General features: G+C 43.7%; 1 protein-coding gene across 1 annotated transcript; it reads left to right on the top strand.

Annotated features, from left to right (window-relative positions):
- Positions 1 to 2,999: 2,999 nt before the first annotated feature.
- Positions 3,000 to 22,083, top strand: LOC309408640 (inter-alpha-trypsin inhibitor heavy chain H4-like; the record flags this gene model as incomplete). The annotated part of the gene is made up of 22 exons (XM_082004529.1): positions 3,000 to 3,074; positions 5,508 to 5,668; positions 6,094 to 6,198; positions 6,877 to 7,039; positions 7,140 to 7,250; positions 7,335 to 7,463; positions 8,326 to 8,442; positions 8,993 to 9,161; positions 10,145 to 10,261; positions 11,810 to 11,991; positions 12,869 to 13,051; positions 13,620 to 13,759; positions 14,380 to 14,534; positions 15,045 to 15,077; positions 16,545 to 16,577; positions 17,200 to 17,253; positions 17,583 to 17,621; positions 18,112 to 18,225; positions 18,891 to 19,065; positions 20,514 to 20,668; positions 21,300 to 21,402; positions 22,008 to 22,083. The coding sequence occupies 22 exons, from the start codon at positions 3,000 to 3,002 to the stop codon at positions 22,081 to 22,083; spliced, it is 2,589 nt and encodes an 862-aa protein (XP_081860655.1).

Genomic DNA, 22,083 nt, shown 5'->3' with positions numbered 1-22,083 from the left:
TGCATGTGTCTCACCCAGACGATTTGTTGTAACGTCTTCCCAAACTTCTGCCCTTTTACATTAAACTCACTGTAGATCTAAGTAGCTACTCTAAGTCATTAAGTAGGGAATAGACTCACGTCAGAGGGTACAACTTCCATGTTAATTTTTATTACCTACTTTCTTTCTATGTGAATGGTGTTTGCTATAATGGTTTAATAAAAAAAGATTGGACACAGCTTGGCACACTGTGGTGACTAATTTCAATTTAGGCTTAGATTAATTCTATGGACACTTTGGCATGACAAGCTCTGATCTAGTCTGTCAAACGCAAAGAATAAACATCCAGATGACACAGTTTTAGCATCAGTGCAGTTTCCTCATGCTGTGGGGTAGCTGAGGAGGAGCAAGTCAAAGGGGCATCACAAAAACCTGGAGACTTCACCCAAATCTGTGCTGATCCCAGCAGTGCCCTGGGGGGGCCCTCAGGCTTGGGGGGTGCCATGGGCAGAGGCCTTCCCCTCATGGCTGCCCCATCACCACCCTCCCCTCATGGCTCTTCCCTCAGAGCTCCCCTCTAACGTCTCCCCCCTCACGGCCTTCCCCTCATATCTTACCCTGTCACAGCCCTCCACTCGTATCTCCGCCCTCACAGCTGCCCTGTCGCAGCCTTCCTGTCATGGCTCCCCCCTCACGGCTCCCTCACAGGCCGCGGGCAGCAGCCCCCTTGTTTCCCCAGGCGTGGCTCTGCCGGGAGGCAAGGTGCCATGCTGTCGGTCCTCCCCGGCCCCGAGGGAAGGCTTCCAGCCCGTTCCCCAGCAGCTTTTTCCTCATGGCCTTGGGGTCAAGTAGAAGTGGGAGGACAGACCGGCAGCCATGTCCTGCCAGACTGAGGAGCTGAACAGCCTGCTGGGCGTCTCTGTCTGCTTCCACTCCACTCTGAGTGGAAAGTTTTTCTGCAACACTCTTTAAATCTTGATTTGTTGCATTAAACAGCGAACTTCCCTGAGGTTATAACCTGGAGTATTTCCCCTCAGCTGGATCTTTGTGTTTAAACACAGATGATCTGCTTTGTTGTACCTTCTGTGCTTTTCACACACCGTGCAGCACATCCGAGGACAGTAAGGTAGGTGCCGCCTTTATTTAAAGAATTACTTTAATTTTGCACAGGCTAGACCTGATTAAGAGGTGAAATCAGTATTGAAGGTCTCTGTGCACTGTGAAGAATCTCACCTTTGCCTTTTGTGTTCCAAACATTTCACGGATAAAACCTGCCGATGTCCACCAAGCTCCCAGAGAGACTGCAGAGCCGGATATGTGCAAGGCAGCAGCAAATCCTTTGGGCTTAAGGGGGAGATTTCCTTTAAAAAAAAAAAAAAAAAAAAAAAAAAAGATACTGCTGGTGGTGTTACTTGCAGCCAAGACCCTGCCTCCTCTCTCAGCTGGTTGCTGTTTGTCTGTGGGGCCTGGCACAGGTAACTCAGCAGAGCCCCTTTTCCCCTGAGAAGGACTCCTGCCATGCTTTGAAGGTAAAAAACAAGACCAAAAGAAAAAAAAACAAACCCCCAAACCCAACCACCATTGTGGAAAAAGATTCTCACTCCGGTAACTCCAGAACTGTCCTTGCATCAGGTTTAACAAGCCCTCCTTAATTAATTTGTGATGAGAAGTTGGCAGGAGATTGTTTAATAATTAGAAAAATGATAGAGAGGGACAAGTGGAGCAAAATGTTGTTATCCTTTTCTTTTTATACGCTACAAGTGACTGAATATTGCAAATTTGCTAGACTGGGTAACAGGAGGGGGGCTGGAGGCTGTATTTCAGGCCCGGCTTCAGCTATGTTGGTGGCGATTTAGCAAAGCACAGAAACCTCTTGTATCCCACAGACTTGCAGCGCAGATGCAGCAGGAATCAAAGTTATCTACAAGAAACTTGGGATTTTGCTAACAGCTTCGTATCCAGGATGTCTTCAGGTTCAGTTATTTGTGATGCTTCCCAGTGTGACAGTAGGTGCTCAAGACCAGGGATCTCTTTTTCTGTCTTTTAAGATTGACCTCATCGGAAAAATATGCATTGGAGGTAAAAGTGTATCCCTGGGACAAAGTCGTTCCCTATTTGTGACAGTGAGGTCTCTGCTCTCCTGTATGAATTGCAGGAATCCTCCCCCTGTCCCCAGCCTTGCTGCCATGCTGGAACAGTTACTGGCTGCTGCTGCAGGACAGGAGATACTTGTAGGTGAGAGGAATGGATATAAAGCTGCCAGGAGAAATTTTTGTCATCTTCTTCATCCTTGCGGATCTATTAAGTCCAGTCATGGAAAATGTGTTTTCTTCCTTTTTTCCCCTCACTTTCATAATGAGGAATACTGACAGAGAAGTGTCTGAACAAAGCCTCAGGGTTTGAGTTTTTAGGTCATTTTGCACTCAAAAATATCTCCTGTTGTGATGATGGATTTAGATCCTTTCTCTGAGGTGGAGAAAAGCAAAAAGGATCAAGCAAAAAGGGATGTTTCGAGACGGCCGCTCCATACTTCTCATGGACCGGTTGGGCAAGGAGGCACAAAGTTTGAAGAAGCCACCCGCTGTAAAATCTCACATGAATGTTGCATGTCTTGGCAATCTCCCAATCTCTGAAGTGCTTGAGGTAACATTAAGGATGTGCCCTTTCAAATTATTACTGTAGGATATGGTAGAGATTCATTCATCAAAAAAATGCAGCTTGTTGCACAGAGCAGTTGATCTGCCTGTGGGATTTCGCGTGCCACGGTGAGGTCTAAGTTTAAAAAGAAAACGTAGGATTTAATAACTTTATGGATTATTAAACATTAAAATTCTAACGCTTAACAGCAAAGATCTGTTGGAAAAATAAATGTTAACCAAGTTCAAGTTTTACCTATGTTTAACATGTAAATATTAAGTTTCTGGGTCTCTTTAAAGTCTACATAATATCCCCAAGTACAAGTTACTCATTAACGGATTAAGATAAACTGAGTTTTCATTTGAAAATCTGGTATTTCCAAAATGGAGGCGAGAACGTTGCTTACATTGATGGTCTTTTCCTCACTCATAGTATTAGCAGAAACTATTGCTCAAAAGGTATTTGCTCTATTTATTTATTTTTTTTTAAACAATATCTTGTTTGCTTATTTGGTGATCTGATGGTAGCTGGCCAGGTAACTTCTGGTAACCACCACCTGTGGAGCCTCGGGTATATTGTGTTGTGATTTCAGAGCTCTGGGTCCTTTTAAGGCCTTTTGGGTTGGCGGTTTGGGCTGTTACAGTATAAAAGTGGCGGGAGAGCGTTTGCAGGTGTGTCTGATCATGGTCTTCCCTAGGGATGTTAAAATATCAAATTTGAGGGACCAATGGGTCTCCCTCAGCCACCGGATGAGGTTTGGATTGTGACGCAGTGCCGTTACAGCAGGACCAAATGAGGACCCTTGCAGTGCCAGGTGATTTCTGACAGGCATTTAGTAATTTATATAGTATGGAAAAGAAGGGAGTAGCCAGTTATTTGTGCTGAATGGAGGAGCAAACTGTGTTTTGTAACATCTCGGGGTGCATGTCACTGGTCTTATTTTAAAAACATTAATATTGGAGAAATGGAGGAAGCCTTATGTCTGAAGGTTTTTATTTACATCGTGCTATTCAGAAAAGCGTGAAACGCAACTGAAATGCAGGCGGGTTTCTGGGAGGCAGGAACAGGTCCTGTGGCTGCTCCAGGGGTGGCCGAGGGCTCTGCAAGAAGCCGTGGATGTTGTGTATGGGCCTGCGGTGCCTTGGGGAGCGGCCACAAATTGCTCCCTGCTGCTTTTGGGTACACACCCGGGGCTGCTCCTCTCCTGCCCCCTTCGCTAACGGCACAGCGATGCCCCTCGCCATGCTGCACCCTGCTGCGTGCTTGTTTGTGCTGGCCACAGCCTAAAACGCTGCTGGGGCGGTGCAAGCCCAGGGCATGCAGGTCCCTCTCCCCTCATCCCCGCAGCGTCCCTTCGGCACGTGGCGGTGGGGTGGATTTTGCACAGGGTAAGTTTTGCACGGGGCAGGCTCCTCCTGTGCTGCAAGGATGCTCCATGGGCAGCGATGGCCACCATGTGCCTGTGCTGCCCTAATGAGCCACGGCTCGGGGCTCCTCGGTCATGGCAAAACCTCCCCTCTGAACGTGCTGTGGGTTTGAGCGTGGCAGGGCAACGAACGTGAGCAGAGGTGCTTGGGGATACTCAGAAAGCCTTTGGGAAGAGATGCCCCCAGGAGGGACGGTCCCAGCATGGGCAGAGAGGGCTCCAGCTCAGGGTGAGCGGCAGGGACAGGCACCCGAACTGCCAGGATCAGGAAATTGTTCTCTCGATGAATAGTTTGGGGTTTTATCCCGTTGTCCTGGATTGTCAGCAGGCATCGGGGGATAGAGCACGCTCTGGCAACATATAATGAAAAAAGAAACAGCCATCTATTACTCAGATGGCGTTGGCTGTGGCACCTCCTGCCCTGATGCCCAAGCACAAAGCTGCGGTCACAGCTTTGTATTGAATGGCCATGTTTAGCTTGATTAAACTTTTGAATTGTGGCCAATGCCCTAACTAAGAAGAGGCCAGTGGATGCTATTAATTGGTGAGCAAAGTACAGGAAAAGAATTAACAAAATAGCTGAAGATCAATTAGCCATCGAAAGATTTGTGAGGCTGGAAAAGTGAAAATAGAAGTGCAATGATCTGCTTTGATGCTGAGCTTTTTTATTTTAATAAACTATTGGACTATTGTGAGGCTGGCGATGTCCAGATCGACCCTTCTTAGCGTCACTGCTGAAACACAGGTAGCACCTGTAAAACAGACATCCCAAATGCAAAAGGAGGGTGTTTACAGAGGCAGGTGCTCCAGGCAATTCCCAGTCCAGCTGCTCCATGGGGTATTCCCGGGCAGCTCTGTGACGGTGCCCTCCTCCCTCAAGCGTCAGGGACCCTGGAAGCACCAGACCAGGAGAAACACAAGCGCTCAAAGGGCATCCCTGCTTGTGCAACCAGCAAGGGGTTGGAGGCCCACACGGGGTTTCAAACCTGCTGAACATCATGTGTGACACAAGGCACCGAGCTGAAAAACATGCAGCAAAGTCAACAGCTGGGAGAGCAAATAAATAGTCATGCAAAAAACTAGCAGGTCTCTTTCCATGGATCGAGTGCTTAAAGAGGCATCTGATTTTTCTGAGGTTGGTCTTAGGTGATGTATTGGGGTGACACAGCAGCTGCTTCAGAGTAACCTGAGAAGACCACAGCAAAAGGCTTGACAGAAGCCTTCCGTGGAATGAAAACACGCAAGTGTAGCTGCAGATTTTGTGTGGGGCTGGGGTCGCAGCAGCAGAGATGTGAATAAGCAGATGGCCAGTCTGGTCATGAACAATTCCGTCTCTCCAGTTCTGGCCGGACCTTTGAACAGGTCATTCCTTCATCAGACTTTTCCAGTAACGTGACCCAGGTAAGGACTGCTCAAGAGCAAAAATTGAGTGTTTCTGTTTCAGCCTGTTTATTTTTTTTTCCAGCATGCTATTGAAATCTACAGCCTCCATGTGGACTGCAAGGTCACGTCACGGTTTGCTCACACCATCATCACCAGCAAAATTGTCAACAGAGCTAATGACTCCAGAGAGGCAACCTTTGAAGTGGAGCTACCCAAGACGGCTTTCATCACCAACTTCTCCATGTGGGACCAGTCCTTACCTGTGGTGTGAAGAAGGCAGCTCTGAGGGCTGGGGGGGGTTCATCTTTCTTCTCAGGAGGTGCTGAGTGAAAAGCACAAAGCTGAGGAGGGTCCTGCACAAAATGCTCTGTGGGGCAAAGTAGTAAGCAGCCAAATAGGTGGCCAGGGCAAGGCTGCCTGCTGCACAGGGTGGGTGACAAACATGCTCGGTGGTGGTGTTCCTCCTGCTCCAGCCTCCTTGAGATCCAGCAAGGAGGAGGGCTGTGTTGTGGTCGTGGCTTCTGGCGTCCTCCTGGACAAGGAGGGATGTGTGAGCCAAACAGTGTCCCCTGCTCATGCCCCGAGGGCCACTAAGTGCAGCGTTCCTCTTGTTTCTTTCCCCAGTGTTTTCCTTCTAATATTAATTAATTTTTATGGAAACCAAACAGGTCTATCGATGGTAAAGTATACCCAGGAATAATAAAGGAGAAAGCTTCTGCTCAAAAGGAATATGACACTGCGGTCTCGCACGGGCAGAGCGCCGGCCTCGTCAAGTACGTTGCTGTCCTGAGTAAAGCTGCTCCAACGCTCTTCCTTGGCTTCTTGTTTGGTTGGGAACAGGGTAAATGCTGGAGCCAGTCACTTCTCAGCAATGATAAATGTGAAAAGGAGCCTTGGGTTCTCTTTGGGAGGGATGATGTGTGTGTGTGTGTGTATATATATATATGTTCACATATATATGTGATTTATATCTGATCCTGTAATGGGCTTCAGTTGGAGGCGTTGGTGTTTGTTGTTGCCCTGGGACTTGCTGTCATGCAGGAGCACCTTGTGGGACTGGGATGATGCTCAGTTGTTCAGTTTGCTTCCCTGCAAGCGCAGAGGACCGTGGCGCTTGAGCAGACATCATCATGTCGGGGTATATTTAATCTGTGTTTCCCATGTATTCAGTCCCAGTTCTGCTTGATCCCAGTCTGAGGGGTGCAGAGGTTTCTGCTCCATTTCTCAGCGTGCGTATGCAGCACCCATAGCACGCTTAATGTAATATAATACCGCCTGCAGTGTAAAAAAATCTTCTCAATGATTAATAAGATTTACTGCTACTCTTTTTTCATTTATTCCATGTGGTCCTTTGGCCGTTATTTAGCACACTTCATAAACCTCGCCCACCACAAGCAAATTTTCCCCGCAGGAGGTAAATCTTTGTTTTATCCGCCCCCCCCCCCCACCAGAATCACAGGCAGAAAACTGGAGCAGTTTCACGTTTCCGTCAGCATTGCGGCCGCCAGCAAAGTCACTTTTGAGCTGACATATGAGGAACTGTTGAAGCGGCAACTGGGGAAGATCGAGCTGCTGATCAAGGTCCGACCGAAGCAGCTTGTTAAGCACTTCCAGGTGAGCTGCCCTGGTGCGGGCTGGGCAAGGAGCAGCACGGTGTCTTTCGGGCATGGTCATGTACCCTCTGAGATGCTGATGCCAACTTCTCTGCTGTCAGATTGATGTGCACATCTTTGAACCCCAAGGCATACGTTTCCTGGAGACAGACAGCACGTTCATGACAAATGAGTTAACTGAGGCGCTCACAAAAGTGCAGAACGAAACGAAGGTAAAGCAGCGGCTGCCAGACGTTGCTGCCAGTGGCAGCTTTAAGTTATGTTGCTTTAGATCTTTTCCTCTGATTGCTTTGCAGGCCCATATTTTATTTAAGCCAACTGTAGATCAACAGAAGATAAATCCTGAACTTGATGAAACCCTCCTCAATGGTGATTTTGTTGTGCGTTACGATGTTAGGAGAGATGCCACTGCAGGGGATATACAGGTAAAAAAGAAATAGAAATAAAAATGCTTTCAGACCATAGATATGTCTGAATGTGAAGTGCAGTCACAGCAAAACAGCAACATTTACTTTGAAACACCAAGGGTGACAGGAAAAGCTGTTTCCATTAGTCCAGGGTCAGTAGGAGCTGATGGCGTTGTTCAGTAAAGCCCCAGAGACACCAGACACATTGCAAGAATGGATCATCCATGCAAAAAAAAAAAAATCAATCTTTCAATTTTTGTTTCAATACCAAGTCTATATTGCCACTTTATAGATGTGTGTCTCTCTCATTCTTTTTTATTATTATTTTGGCTCATCTAAAGTGTATTTGTGACTTCTTGTAAATGAAGTTTAGAGGAATGTGATTTATGTAACTATTAAAATGACTGCTTGGTTTTCTTTTCTTTCTTGTGACAACCGAGGCATAACTAAAGAGAGCAGGAACTTAAAAATATTCAGAGGCCAATGCGTATCCTAGGGAATAAAGTACATTATTTTCCATACCATTTCACTAATGAAGTACACATGGATGTGCTAAAAGATGGCAGTCTCAGTCAATGAGCAGAGATGTGCTCAGAGATGTTAATAAAGAGGTAACATAATATACAGTGATAATACAGCTATACGCCTCAGTGACGTAGATAGATATAATATCTATTTTTTTTATTTTAGAGAGTAATTTGCTCTCTACAGGTAGTCTTGCTTCCAGCTAGGAAATACATTTAAGCCCCTTTGAATTGGGCTTATCTAGAACAACAGAATGCTGAGCATGCACCCCCTTCATGCTATGCCAGAACATTAAAGTGCAATATTTATTTATTTAGATACAATTTTATACGTGATTTCACATTCTATATTTCAGATTGTCAATGGGTATTTTGTGCATTACTTTGCACCCCCTGAAATGCCGGTGTTTCCCAAAAATGTCATCTTTGTTATAGATCGAAGTGGCTCCATGGCAGGCAGAAAAATTGAACAGGTGAAGTACTGACCTCTGCTTGCATCAGCCACACACACCAGCCTTTTGAGGAAGTGACTGTGAATTTCACATTTGAAACACATGCTGGTTTGTACACAGCAATATTTTCAGACATACAGAAATGCTTGAAAATGTGTATGTACAGATTTAAGCTATTAAAGAGCAACGCTTTGCTGATACAGCCATTCTCACGGGTATCAAACGTTAAGGCAGAGAGCGTTTTTTCTGTCTGTCTTTGCAGAATATCTTGCTTCTAATTCTTTCCTTTAGTGAAGTTTATGGAATTAGTTTGTCTGTTTTGCCTTTATTGATGACTCTGTATGTAGCTTTGCTAGAGAGCAGACAAGCCCACCTTTTTGTGTCTGTAAGTGAAGTGAATCAGCCATTTCTGATGGTCTCAACCTGAAATACACCATTAGGAGTAAATAAGGGCTTTGGGCTGCATCTAGACTAGTGCTGTAGAGAAACACTCTTATTTCACTGCAATTCCAATCCCGGTTCTGGCAGAGAAGTAGAAATATTCAACATGATTGTTTTCTCCTTGGAACAGACGAGGGATGCTCTGTTGAAGATTTTGAAAGACCTCCGCCCAGAAGATCATTTCACCTTTATCACCTTTAACAGCAAAGTGGTGGAGTGGAAAAGCTCTTTGCTGCAAGCCACTGCAGACAACGTGGCAAGTGCTGCAGGATTCGTGCAAACTCTTTCTGCTAGTGGAGGTACAAAGCACGACCTAGATGCTTGTAACCACAAACATGCACCCAATATAATATATTGCTTAGAAAAAAAACTAGTGTTTTTACTAATCATATAGTGCCACAGAACTACCATCAGTGCTCACAAAGCAAGTAAGTTCACATGTGATTTTTGGTATTTATGTGAGTGACAAATGGGATAGAAAGGCTGATTCGGGGCGGGGTGGATGAATTGTTGACCAGGATACGGATATAGGGGAGAGAGGGTTAGATCACATCTATGAACCATACAAGCCACCAAGATTTGTTTCAGATTTTTATAACAGAGAGGGCTGACAGATTTCCAATAGTACATTTTTTTTCTGAAAAATGGTAATTTGCTCAAACATTTCACAATGATTTGCTGATTTTTTTAATGTCAAGGGTCCCCTTGTAAAATAAAACGCATCTAAAGTTACACTCCCATGTAAGCCACGCTACAGAAACAAAATAGTCAAAATAGGCTTGAAGCATTTCAATGGCTGCATCAGTGTGCTTAGTTTTATTATTTATTTTTAAGCATGTATAAAAGGCTATATCTCTTGTTAATGTTATGCTGTTAATATTAATGTAGGTTTTCTTATCCCAGGAGTTAATACCAATAAAGCCCACCTGTGCCTATCTCTTTTCTTTGACTTCTCAAATAAGGCTAGGAGACATTTCTTAAATTTACGTTAACAGATGACAGTGTGTTTATTCAAGCACTTATTAATGGCTCTAGACATGTTTGTGTTTCTCATGACGTAAGTATGGAAAATGCTCCCAAAAGAATACTCCAGCATTGCCATTGCAATATAATACACCGTAATTAAACCCAGTAGGCTAAACCCCTAAATCCTCATCTCTCTGAAAGATTACTTCCTGCAGAAAACTTTAAACAATTCTGCAGGGCCTCTGCAGATGAAGTGCACCAATTTCTTTGGATGATTATCCTTTTTAGGTGAGTGATGCCCGCTTTCTCATTACAGGCACGGATATCAATCGTGCCCTGCTGACTGCCGTGAGCGTGCTGGATAAAGCCAAGAGGCTGCCAGAACAGAGTGTCTCCATGATTATTTTGCTGACAGATGGCCAGCCCACTTCTGGTGGGTAAATCCTAGCCTCAGTCCTCTCTCTCCTTGATTTTTTTAAATCTTTTACATTTGCATCCCAGATGTTCATATAGTCTGTGTTTCAGAAGAGCTTCGATATAAGCAAGCTGGGCTGGATGTGCGTTGGAGGGAGGATGATTATGAGAGGGCTCTGGCAAGGGCTGTAAGAAGTGATGGCAAAGCCTGCCTGCCCATGACTACTCATCCCTTAGCTGCGAACTGTTTTGCTAAATACCATTGGCTTCCTAGTTTATAAACTCGAGGGAGTTGTTGGAGATACTCCAGGCACAGCTGACATGTGAAAGTAAAATACTTAGAGCTGAAACATGGACATGTATATGTATACAGTATACATACAGTATATGGACATTATGTACAGTCCCATTGGAGAGGTATTGCTTACATTTCTTCATCCCCCTTGCCCCAAACCTGAGATATTTTCAAGGTGCCACTTGTTTTGTATTCTTTTCCATGTCTAGCTCTTAACTGGTGATCAGCTGGCATAGCACAAACCAGAGGGTTGAAATAGAAATATTGGGTTAAATAAACAGTAACTCCCAATGCAATGGCACAAACATCACTTGTTCTGAACAGGAGTTTGTCTAAGTTTTGTGTGGCACCAGCACCTCTCCAAGGCCAGCAATATTAATTCAGCTGTAAGCCCTCTAATAAGATCAGTCTCCCTTTCAGATCGTGTGATCCATACTGCTTTGGGGTTGGTTTATTTGTTTGGGTTTTTAAATAAAACTCAGCTCCTGGTGCTGCCTGCTCAGCAGAGCCACAGTGAGTCTCACATATCCCCGAGCACGTTGCACCATCCACAAGTTGGCTAGAACTCAGGCCGGCGTGGAGTGCCAGACGAATACATGCAGCGTTACTGCATACACTGCCTGCCTTGGCAAAGCAGGCTGAAAGGGAAAAATTGGAGCTGCTCCCATCATATTGCTACAGGCAGTGACAGTTCCTGCCTGGAAATGCTGATAGAGAAGCTCTCCACACAGGGCCGTCAGCAGCTCTTCAAATGGGTTAAGAGGATGGTGTGAAAATCTTTTCCCTTTGTCACGCAGAGGGGCTGGGAGAGAAGCAAGGCTGAGTTAATTTGCAGTTTGTGTGAATTTTATCATTAACCAATCCATTCCTCTCTGAATTCATGCACGTAATTTTTACAGATTATACTTGTCTTCCCAATGTTTGATCAAGTGTTTCCACCCCTTGCGCTGTTGACTTGTATGTGTCCCTTTTCTCTTAAAAACCTGCTCTGGCCCCCATAATCTTGTAAAATATTTTGCACTTGACTATGACGACATGAGTGGAAATCAGTAAAAGTCATTAAGGGGGAGAATCGGGTTCTCGCACTCTGAATGCAGAGTGGTGCTTTCATCCCCAATTCATTTAATGGCATTCTGTCCCATATATTTTTAATATTTTCTTCTGAATGATTTAAAAAATTCTTTAGGCAGTTTTTTGCACTAAACCCACTTGCTGTCTTTTTGTGCTTTAAAAAACCAAACAAACAAGGGTATGTTTTTGTTTCCATTACAGGTGAGAGTAATGTGGAAGTCATTCAAGAAAACATTCGGAAAGCAGTCAATGGGAAATATGCTCTTTTCTGCCTTGGCTTCGGGTTTGATGTCAGTTATAAGTTTCTGGAGAAAATGGCCCTACGCAATGGGGGAATAGCACGTCGTATATATGAAAACGCTAATGCAGCCTTACAGCTCCAGGTCAGGAGTAAGGAGTATGCCAGAAAAGCCTTCTATCAGCTACACCTTCTGTCTAGTCTTAGCCGCAAAACCACAGATTTTCTGAGATGAAAAGTTGGGTTTATCTGTTAATTTTGGGGAGGGAGGAAGGCAGTTTTGGGGTATCTGAGGGTTTGTACCCTAACAATGACTCAAAGACTCAAGAAGTCCTCCTCAAATCAGCTGGAAACTCACACATTTCTGTACCTCTGCAAAAAGACAAATTGTCCAGGGGAGGTGATGGTGGAAAAACTTCTGTTCTTGGGTCCAATTTCAAACTGCTTGAAGTACCACCATTGGAAGCTGTTTGTTATGGTTTCCCTAAAAATCACCAGGTAGTTTGAGGCACCTAACAGGCAAACTGGCTCTGCAGTACCACCAGCCTGGGTCTTTCCTGTCCATCTGGAGAGGCGTTATAACTTTCGGGACATTCTCTTTTTTTTGGGAAGCCACATCTACCTGTTTTGGCTGGATATACAGAGACTGGATTTGCTTAATGCCAGCCCCAATCCAGAAAGAGAAAGATTAATCATTGGAATTAGTCAAGTTTAAAAAATCGAATGTGAAAAGTGGCTAAAGCAAAACACCTACCTGGGTGGGATGGTGATAATGGGGATGCTGCTTGGGTACTTGAATTACCATGGGAAATACAGTTTATTTGGCATCTCCAGCCTGACTGGAGAAGGTGTGTGAACCTTGTGAAGAAATTTTGCTTGTTTGTTTAAGTTTGCAGCAGTCTTACACTGCTGAAGGAAAAGCTTTGCTCCCTTCTTTTTAAGGGGGTTTTAGGCATTCGGTATATTGCTTTGTGTAATTTTGCAGTCATTTGTGTGCGTACTCTCTCTCTGCTTCTCTTCAGGGCTTTTATCAAGAGGTGGCTACCCCAATATTAATGAAAATTGAAATGCAGTATCCAGAAAATGCCGTTGAGGGATTAACCAAGAACAATTTCAAGCTGTTTTTTGAAGGGTCTGAAATTATAGTGTCTGGAAAAATTAGCAATGAGCTTGATCTTTTGCCGGTAGAAATTAAAGCTCAGTCAGTAAGTGTTTAGTTTACTAACTGTGAAAAACATTATCTCCCTTCTGTCTTTTACGGTGCAATAGGAGACCTCAGGAAGTCTTTTGTGTGCATTTTCTCTGCATTTGGGGATTCGGCTGTTTTCTCATTTTAGGAAAATATCTGAGAATTCAAACAACTCTCCCCTCCTGAATTTGCTACAAAAGAAAAAGCTTGACGTATGTCCACAAATAAGCAAATTAGCAATTTTAATCCTTTCAAAACCATAATATTTTGGCCTTCCAAGCACTTTTGGGAAACTGGTTTGTATTTTCAGAATGAAGAAGGGAATCTGGATTATTAATCTAAAAAATGTTGAAATAGAACAATTTCATTACCTCCTTTTTTCAACATTGTTTCAAGTCCAGAAATACATATCCAAAATACATGCTGCTTTGGTAGTTTGGACTTGCGTTTTCCAATGGGAAAGGACAAGATTGAAGCACAAAAAGGGCACTTTTGTACAGAAAGATGTTCTTTTAAGTCTAATAATGTGACTATAAAAGAAAACTGGAACTGTTCTTTTGACAGTCAGTTTTCTCCCACTTCAGCATTCTAGTGACTTGACTCTTAAAGAAGAAGCCAAAGTCAAAGAGAAGGAGCAAGTATTTCAAAATCAAAGTTACATCTTTGGAAATTTCATAGAGAGACTGTGGGCTTACTTAACCATTCAACAGCTTCTGGAAAAATCGTAAGCTATTTTAATTTTTTGTATTATAAATTTCTAACTTCTTAAAACACAGATTCCTTATTCAGAAATTATATGATCGGAAACACAAACAGAAATATTTCTGCAGATAGCATTAAAAACATAGTATACTGGAAGAATACTACATTCCTGTATGAGCAACATGAGGTGCCTTTCAGTTTATGATAGTGCTGTATCATTAAATGTGTGTGTGTATACACACATATATGAAAACATGACAGAAAATACTCTTCATGACATTACTGTGAAATAGATTTTAATTGCATTGATTGTGTTGAGCTGCTGTTACGCATCCAGAAATATTGTCTGTAGATAAGTGAATGGCAGTAGCTGGTAAAGACAACAATAAGTATGTCCATAAGACATTTCGTAGATCATGCATCTATTTTTTTTATGTATTTGAACCGTGCATAGGCATCAGTGTTGGAAACAATTAAACATCTCCATAATTTCAAGCACGTGAACAGCTGAGTTATCGCAATAAGACTACTTACCCTTAATAATAAAAAATATCTAAGACACAGCTAATATGAAAAAGAATCTGAAGATGACCAGCTCATAGTCTCTATATGTTATTTCTTCATCATTAACACAGACTTTAGTATTTCAGCACAAGAAGAGGACCAGAAGACCCTGGAGGCACAGGCCTTAGAGCTGTCTCTGCGGTACAGCTTCGTTACGCCCCTCACTTCCATGGTGGTCACCAAACCCGCTGGCCAGCAGCAGATGGAGCTGGCGAACAAACCCACCGAAGCTGGTAAATGGGGCATCAAACAGCCCCCATGAAATATGCTGCTGTTATTGATGATTTGTTGTTGACCTCCAGTATAGCTTCATTTTAGAGTGATGTGACGTAGTAATATGCTATATCAGAGACAGGAGTTCAGGGATTATCCTCCTTTCAAAATAAAACACCATTTTTTTAAAAGGTGAAGTGGTGAAATGGGCATTACTATAGAAACGCAAAATAATTTGTTTAAATATTAACTAAAAGTAATTTAACAGTTGTTACTTAACATTCCTGTCACTGTGAGGGGATTCTGCACTTTCCTCTGTAGCATTAAAGTGGAAAAATGAATGCAGCAGAGGAAAGCACGCTATCGCAAGTAGTCTTGCATGTGCTCTATCCAGCTATCTTTTAACACAAAAAAAAGCTTATCACCTGAAGCCCAACACTCACTTGTCCCAGTTTTCTGGTTTTCGCATGGGTAAAGTCATTTGGTTGTTTGACTGTGTGTCACTAATCTGTCCCTCTTCCTTGTGTTAGATAATGAGAAGCCCAGCAGTTTTCCAGTAGGAGGTAAATGTTTTCTTCTTTTCCAGTAGTATATTTCCATAATAGTCTCTAAAGAAAAAAAAAAAAAGAGCTTGTGGTGGTTGTTCTACAGAGTGAATTCTCTGAGATTTGGAAAAATATGCGAAGCAAAACAGAAGCAATGACTGCCAAGTTCTGTGCAGGGTTTGGGTGGATAACATAGTCAAGGGTAGAAAACCTTCCATTCAGAAAGACTCAAAGGCCAAAACTGTCGTCATCTCATGAGGAAAAGCAGTTCTTCAAGTGAACAGTGCTAATGATGTTTTCTGCTTCTTCCTACCATGTGTGAAGCATCTGTCAAAAAATTAAGCTCAAGATATTTTGGAATGACTGCTGAGGATGATTTAGGTATTTTTTACTCTCTTTAAATTGAAATAATAGCATATTAATTTTAAACTTCCAGCATTATTAATCTGATAATCTCAGCTATGATAAAACATTATAATAGCAATGCTTTTATAGGTGAAGAGCCCTGGTTTTGCTCTAGTTCTTTCACAGAAATGAATCGAGGGAACTATTATGCTGCCCGCTTCTCTGAAGGTTACCTCTTTCAAAGTGGCGCTGGGGAGTTTAATACCAGGAAACTCCCTGACCAGAAGCACGGTCCAGCGACCATCCTGCCCCGCTCAGGGGACACGCAGGGCTTGGAGCTGCCCTTCCCTCAAAGCTCCCACTGGCTGCAAGGGAGAAGAGTTTGGGGCCACCTCTGCAGCACGACCTGCTTCCGGAGCAGGTGCCAAGCCCTACGTCGGTGTGATGGTCGGGCAGGCATGGCTGCTGGAGGGCACAGGGATGTCCCCACTGGATCTGGGGTGGGCGCCCGCCAGAGCACTGCTGAGCACTGTTGCTCTCCCGGGGTAGAGGAAGAGCAAACAGGATGCTGGACCACTGGGACCAAGGGAGGTTTGATGTGCTCTTTTGGGTATTGCAGTTTCTCTTGTTGAAGTCATCTGATTTTTAACTGCCAGTAACAGCTCTTGTCTGGGGCTGCAGCACTCCAGAGGGACCATGTTGTGAGCCTGTGCTGGTGCTGTAGCTCCACATGGATCCAGTCCCTTTGCAGAGCCTCCCATGCTGGGTGCCCCTTCCACCAGAAGCACATGTGCCCTTGCACCAGGGATGGGCAACTGCTGCACCGGCACCACCGGTGAGGTCCCCGTGCACCAGGCGGGTGAGGCCCCAGGCATCTAGCAGACAATCAAATCCCTTTTTGCAAATCCCTTAGTTCTTACAAAGTTCTTAGTAGCTTTTGTCCATTTCTGTCCTTGGGCTGGAAATATTTTCCAGGGATCAGTGCTCATGGTTTGTGAACTTCATTACTGCAGATAGTTTGCTTTGGAAAAGGAAGACAGATGCAGCTGGGGAATTACAGATTCGATGTTTGAAACACACCTATAAGGTATGCAAATACAATCATGAATAAAATACAGGTACTGTCTTTTCTATTTGCAGATGCTTATAGACTGAGGAGTGGCTCACCTCCTGGTAAGTGCTCCTCCTTTGTTTTTAATCAGAATAATTTTATAAAGTTCTTTTCATACGTGGGTTCACAGCAACATTAATAAATACATTGTGATTGTGGATGCCCACTTGATATACAATTTAGTTTTTATTATATGTATTTCAGTCCACAGATATTTTATAATGAACTATAAACTTTTAAAAACAATCTTAGTCCCTTTTCAGAAATAAAAAATTATTATAGTTCCTGAAAAAAAATGTGGGAAAAAACTGGAAAAGCATATCTTAGTAAGCTGAAGGAAATGGGTGTAAAAAAAAAAAATTTTCCAGTCCTGGGGTTTGCTGTGTAAAGCCAATGCGGGGCACAGCCATCCGCACGATGACAGCGGCTGTCCTGTAAGGAGGAAATCACAGGGTGCTGCAGAGACGGAGCTCGGCATTGCCACGAGCTCCCACAGCTCCGAGCAGAGAAGGCGCTGGCTGCTGCCTGCATAGGATCTGCACACGTGCACTTGCGGCTGTATCCAAAAAAGTCAGTGGGCAATGAGCAGGAGGGATTCCCTGTTTAAAGGGTGGGGAGGGAGATGCAAGGCACAACCCCAAACCAACAGGGTTTGGAAAACATTGGAAAAACCTTTTGTTTCAGGTCGATGGCGCTCTGAGCCCCAGTCTGGCAGCAACAAGAAGCTGTTGTCAGTAGGTAGTTATTCACAGTCGCGTGCGAGAGGAGCTGGGGTGGGCGCGCTGGGTTCAATGCTGCGTAGCGGCTCTTGGAAACGCAGCTCTAAACCCTCCCGCACCTCGGGCTGAGCATGCCCCAGTGGCATGGTCGATCCTAAGAGACATGGGCACTGGACGTTGTGCTTTTTTTTTCCCCATTGGGACATTTTGTTTTAAGTAAAGCTCTCCATAGAAGTCAGTGAAGAGCCCTGCTAAAAAGGCTTCTGTCACAGCATTCTTCCTGGTTAATGAGCAGACTTAGAGAAAAATGTTTCATTAAACTCTTCTGACTAATTTTAAGTATTTCAGTTGTCAGGCTAAGAGACAAAATGAGAGCACAACCTCTTGGTAAGTAAGACATATACTAGTCCCATTTTAATAATTAATAGAACTGTAATGTATAGTTTTTCATATAATAATGTTTTTCCCGACTGCATCAATTCTATGAAAACCCTTTACCTTTTCTTGCAAACTTTGGCTGTTTCTTTCCACATAAGTGAAAAATATCCCCGTATCCCATGGGAGAGCCTCTCTGGCTTGAGGATATAACCACTAACAGAAATGTAGTACAACAGCCCTTCAGCCTCAGCTTTCTTAAGGGCTCGTTGTCCTTAATAAACTCTAAGTTTAAAAATCTGTTGTTTTCATTCGTATCAAGATGCTGTGCCTGGGTGTGCTTTTCAATAGTTATTACTGTGCTGATTTTAATCATTCTAATCTATAAAAGCTATAAATAATATTTTCGGTATAAACTGATTAAGTAGTTTTGCTGTGCCTATCCAAAGGGCACAGGCTAGATTTTTCTTTGCATGCTAACACTGTTCTTCTGGCTTTTCAGCCAATGAATATCCACAGCTTCTCTTACAATTACCCAGACAAAATGAAATAATCTGTTTAAATACTGACAGAAAAGCACAGCCCTCTGTCCACCTGCTGTCAGATCCAGAGCAAGGTGAGTGAGCCAGATTACCCCTGACACCAAGGACAAAGGAGAGTCACTTTGGTCTACGAGAGCAGTTGGGTCTTCGGGAATAACCCCCTTTTGTGACATGCCATATCATACCTGCTGCCTTGCAGTGACCGGAGAGGCTGTGGTTCATTTTTCCCCTCTATTAGGCAATATTAACTTTCATTGTGCAGCAGCTGAGGGCATTTCTCACAGATCTGGTTGTGGGTTTCCTCCTCCTCCTCCTCGTGTCACATCATGGCCTTTAGGCTTTTCCCCTGCCCAGCCCTTGGGGGGCTTCTGAGGATGCAGAGATCTTAAAGCCTGCGGTCCCTACGTGCTAGCAGAAAGATGCACGCTCTTAACGTGCTGCAGTTTTTCCGTGGTTCTGTACTCGGATGAGCCGTGGCCCCAGGCGCCGGTTGTCAGCTGCTCTGGTTATGGAACAGAGCTACCTCTGCGAGAGGAGGTGGCAATGTGGGGGTAAAGAGATTCTAGTGACCCCACCGCAGCCTTGGGGCACGTGGAGCTGAAATCTGGGGAGCTGTGCCTCTCGAAACTAGATCTGAGACCCTGAAGTTGTTTCAGCAACAAAGCTGAAGCAGTTTTACTATGATCACTCCTACTGGAAAAGCACGGTCACTTGACAAATTGTGCCAATGTTATTAAAGGACTCACGGTGACGGGGAAACTTGGAGACAGAATAAACCGCTTTGTGCAGTTTGAAATTAACTATGTGAATCTCCCTGTGCGAATCCATGTCTCCATGGATGAGATCGTCCTAAGCCACAATAACGAGAGCACTCGGCTGCCATGGACGGAATCAGCTACCTCCACCCTCCAGGGGTAAGAAATGTCACCCCATCCTTTCCCAAACTTGAAAACGTGTCAGATCTTTTTTCATCCAGACGTGTGCTTTCACATTTGCTTCAAGTAAGTGCCTCCAAATGTCCTTATCCAGTGAGTAACTCCACGTGAGCGGAAGCAGGGTACCTTCACAATCCCCCATTTCAAATACAGGAAACAAAAATATTTTATTTTAAATCTCCATGCCTGTGTAAGAGAATCAAAACTACTGCACCACCAGCCTGCCTTTCTGCTTCGACATCAGAGGCACAACATTTATCTGCCAAAGGAAAGGACCCGCTGCGGCGCATAGCAGCCCCCGTGCCACCGCTGTGCCGGAGGCCACCAGGCACTGGTGGTCCTCCAGCCGCAGAGCGAGTGCTGTGAAGTGATGGCTTTGACATTTACTGTCTCTTTGATACATTAGTTGGCTCCACACAGGCTGAGTTTTCTTTCTCCTCAGTTTTAGCAATAACTCGCGTCTGGGCAGCTGACATTTTTTATGGGAAGGCATAAAGTGTTTGAATAGCTGTCTGTAACTAAATGCCTGCTCTTGGAGAAAGGGTACTTTAAATGTAGACTTCGTTTGTCGGAATTATTGGAGCAAGATCCTTCACTACCGCAAGAAAGAGCTGAATGTAGCTAGTTCCACCGGCTTTTTTGCATTGTCGAATTAAACTTCCAGAAGGATCTGCAGACGGCACACAGCACTCCCTCCTTTATAGCCAGTTCTAGACTATAACAGCAGTCCTAAAACAACTGCTTTCAATTATTTTTGTAAACCAAACGGAGCCAAGAACATGCTGGATTTATGCCCTAGTTCTAGAATTTGTCATCTGCCAAGCAGAATGATCCTCCTGCTTCAAACCAGCCCCGGAGTCCTTGCAACCGCAGCGCTTTGTACACCAGCACCTCTGGGTGTGGGTTTATCTATCCAGACCCGTGAGGGAGAAAAAGAACAGTGGATGTTTTTGTTCTGCAAGCCCACCTGGGGTCAAAATAAAATAAATGGGTTAGAAGAAAGGCAAGGTCTGAGAAAACTTGTGAAATATCCCAGAAAAAAAGTATTTGACTTGTTTATAAAATGGATTGAATTATTTTATTGTCTACCTTTTTTCTCATTAAAATGATGAAAAAAATACTCTTTTTTTCTATCCAAGCATTTCTTGTCATTATGGATAATAATGTGTTTTCATCAGCAAAAGGTTCTTCTCTGTTGCTGTATTTGCATGCAGCCTGATGTGGGAAAGATCAGTTGTGCAGCATAGAGAGAAAAGATACGCTACTTAATATTTTCTAGCTTAAAAATAACCACCAACAGATCATCAAAAATACAATTGCAAAGAGACAAAAGGCAAAAATTAAATTAATACCTTAATGTCAGCTAGTTAAGTACATATTCTTCCTTCCTATTCTCCTGGGGAATAACGCTATAATTTACTTCCTAGGCTGAGAGTCTCCGTTGAGAAGGAAAGGAGTGTTACAGCATCATTGTCTGATACAGTTACAGTAAAAATTTCCTTTGTAAAGTTTCCAGACTATTTCCTTGGTCTGTATTTCTTGAACACCGACCGTTTCTCTGACAAAGTCAGTGGACTTCTGGGTATGTATCATTATGTATTTAATGATGCATTTTTATCACCTTTTATTGCACAGCAATCCAGACCCTACTCTGTGAAGCGGGGAGGTCTTACCCTTGAAATGTAACATAATGCCTTTCCGCTCACCGGTGGTACAAGCCTAAACAGACTATCATGGGTTTAGAAAATGTTAAAATAAGACTAAAATAATAGTTGGGCTTAACCGCAACAGTTCTGTGGAATGATAGAATTTATGCAGCAAATTCATGTGATGTCAAATAATGGACTATAAATAATGTACTTAAAATTGTAAACAATCAGAGTTAGAAAATGAAAGCCAGCTGGTCCTGAACATCTCAACTCCAAAAATCCTGATAGGCTAAACTGGAAGTTGTGTCAAAAACTTTGCAAACAGAGAGGCTGCATACTCTAAAACCACCAAAAACATGTGAAAATCCATCAGAGCAAGGCTAGATCTCTCTGTGTAGGGGTGTTAGGGGTAACAGGAGATCACAGCTGAAACACGGCGATTTTGTTGTTTGCTTTCTGAGGAAGATGGCTGCTTGCCTGGCGTCACAGCTGCCATTTGGGTTAAATGAACAACAATACTCAGATGTTTTGTATTTTTAAATAATTTGTGTGTCTGTTGCTTAGGTCAATTTTATTCAAAAGCACAATTTGAGAATAATTCCAATATCAATCAGAGAGCTGATGAACGACTCCTAAGTGTGTCTGGGTCTGAGCACAAAGTAACCAGGTAACGGATATGGGATAAGGGTGAATGATGTACATGCCTTGAGATGTATTTTATCAGCTAATGCCAGAGATCAAAAGAAATTAAACTAAGGGAATGTTTGTCTGTCAGAATACACCTCTTTGGAGTAAGTAATAGGAACTTGTGCTTGAATTTTCCCCTAAGACCCTGAATTTGTAGCTTGTTAAGTGATGCTACAGGGCTCAAGGCTCCTATTTCACGGCGGGGGGGGGGGGCAGGGGGGAATCATATCCTGGGGCTACAGTTTGCCTTAAAAATGCCCTGTAAAGTGAGGTTCTGCTGCCTCGTTTACATGGGTAAGGGAGAGTTTTTCCCCAGTTGGATTTACCACGAGAAAAAAATTTTACACTTCAATTGGTTTTAGTAAGTGTCTGATGTGGAAGAAATGCTGTGAGCGTGCAGCTTCTGCTCGCTGTCCCTGCATGTCCCCATCACTGCTGCCTCCAGCTCTGGGAGCAGAGAGGTGCCAGCTCTGCCCACACACACTCCCTCTGACTCCTGGTACCATCCGAAAACAGAAGTTCAATTCTGGGCCTGCCCTTTGGCTATTTCATCACAATTTTTTCTTGGTTTGATTTTTGTTTCAGGCAATACAAGAAAGATTACAGGCTTGAGTCAACCAGTGATCCTGTGTCCTGCTGGTCAATAGATGTAAATCCCTAG

The sequence above is a fragment of the Phaethon aethereus genome (genome assembly GCF_964289735.1).
Source record: "Phaethon aethereus genome assembly, chromosome: 11".
NCBI classification, from domain to species: Eukaryota; Metazoa; Chordata; class Aves; order Phaethontiformes; family Phaethontidae; genus Phaethon; species Phaethon aethereus.
This window is presented reverse-complemented; position numbering and strand designations above follow the sequence as displayed.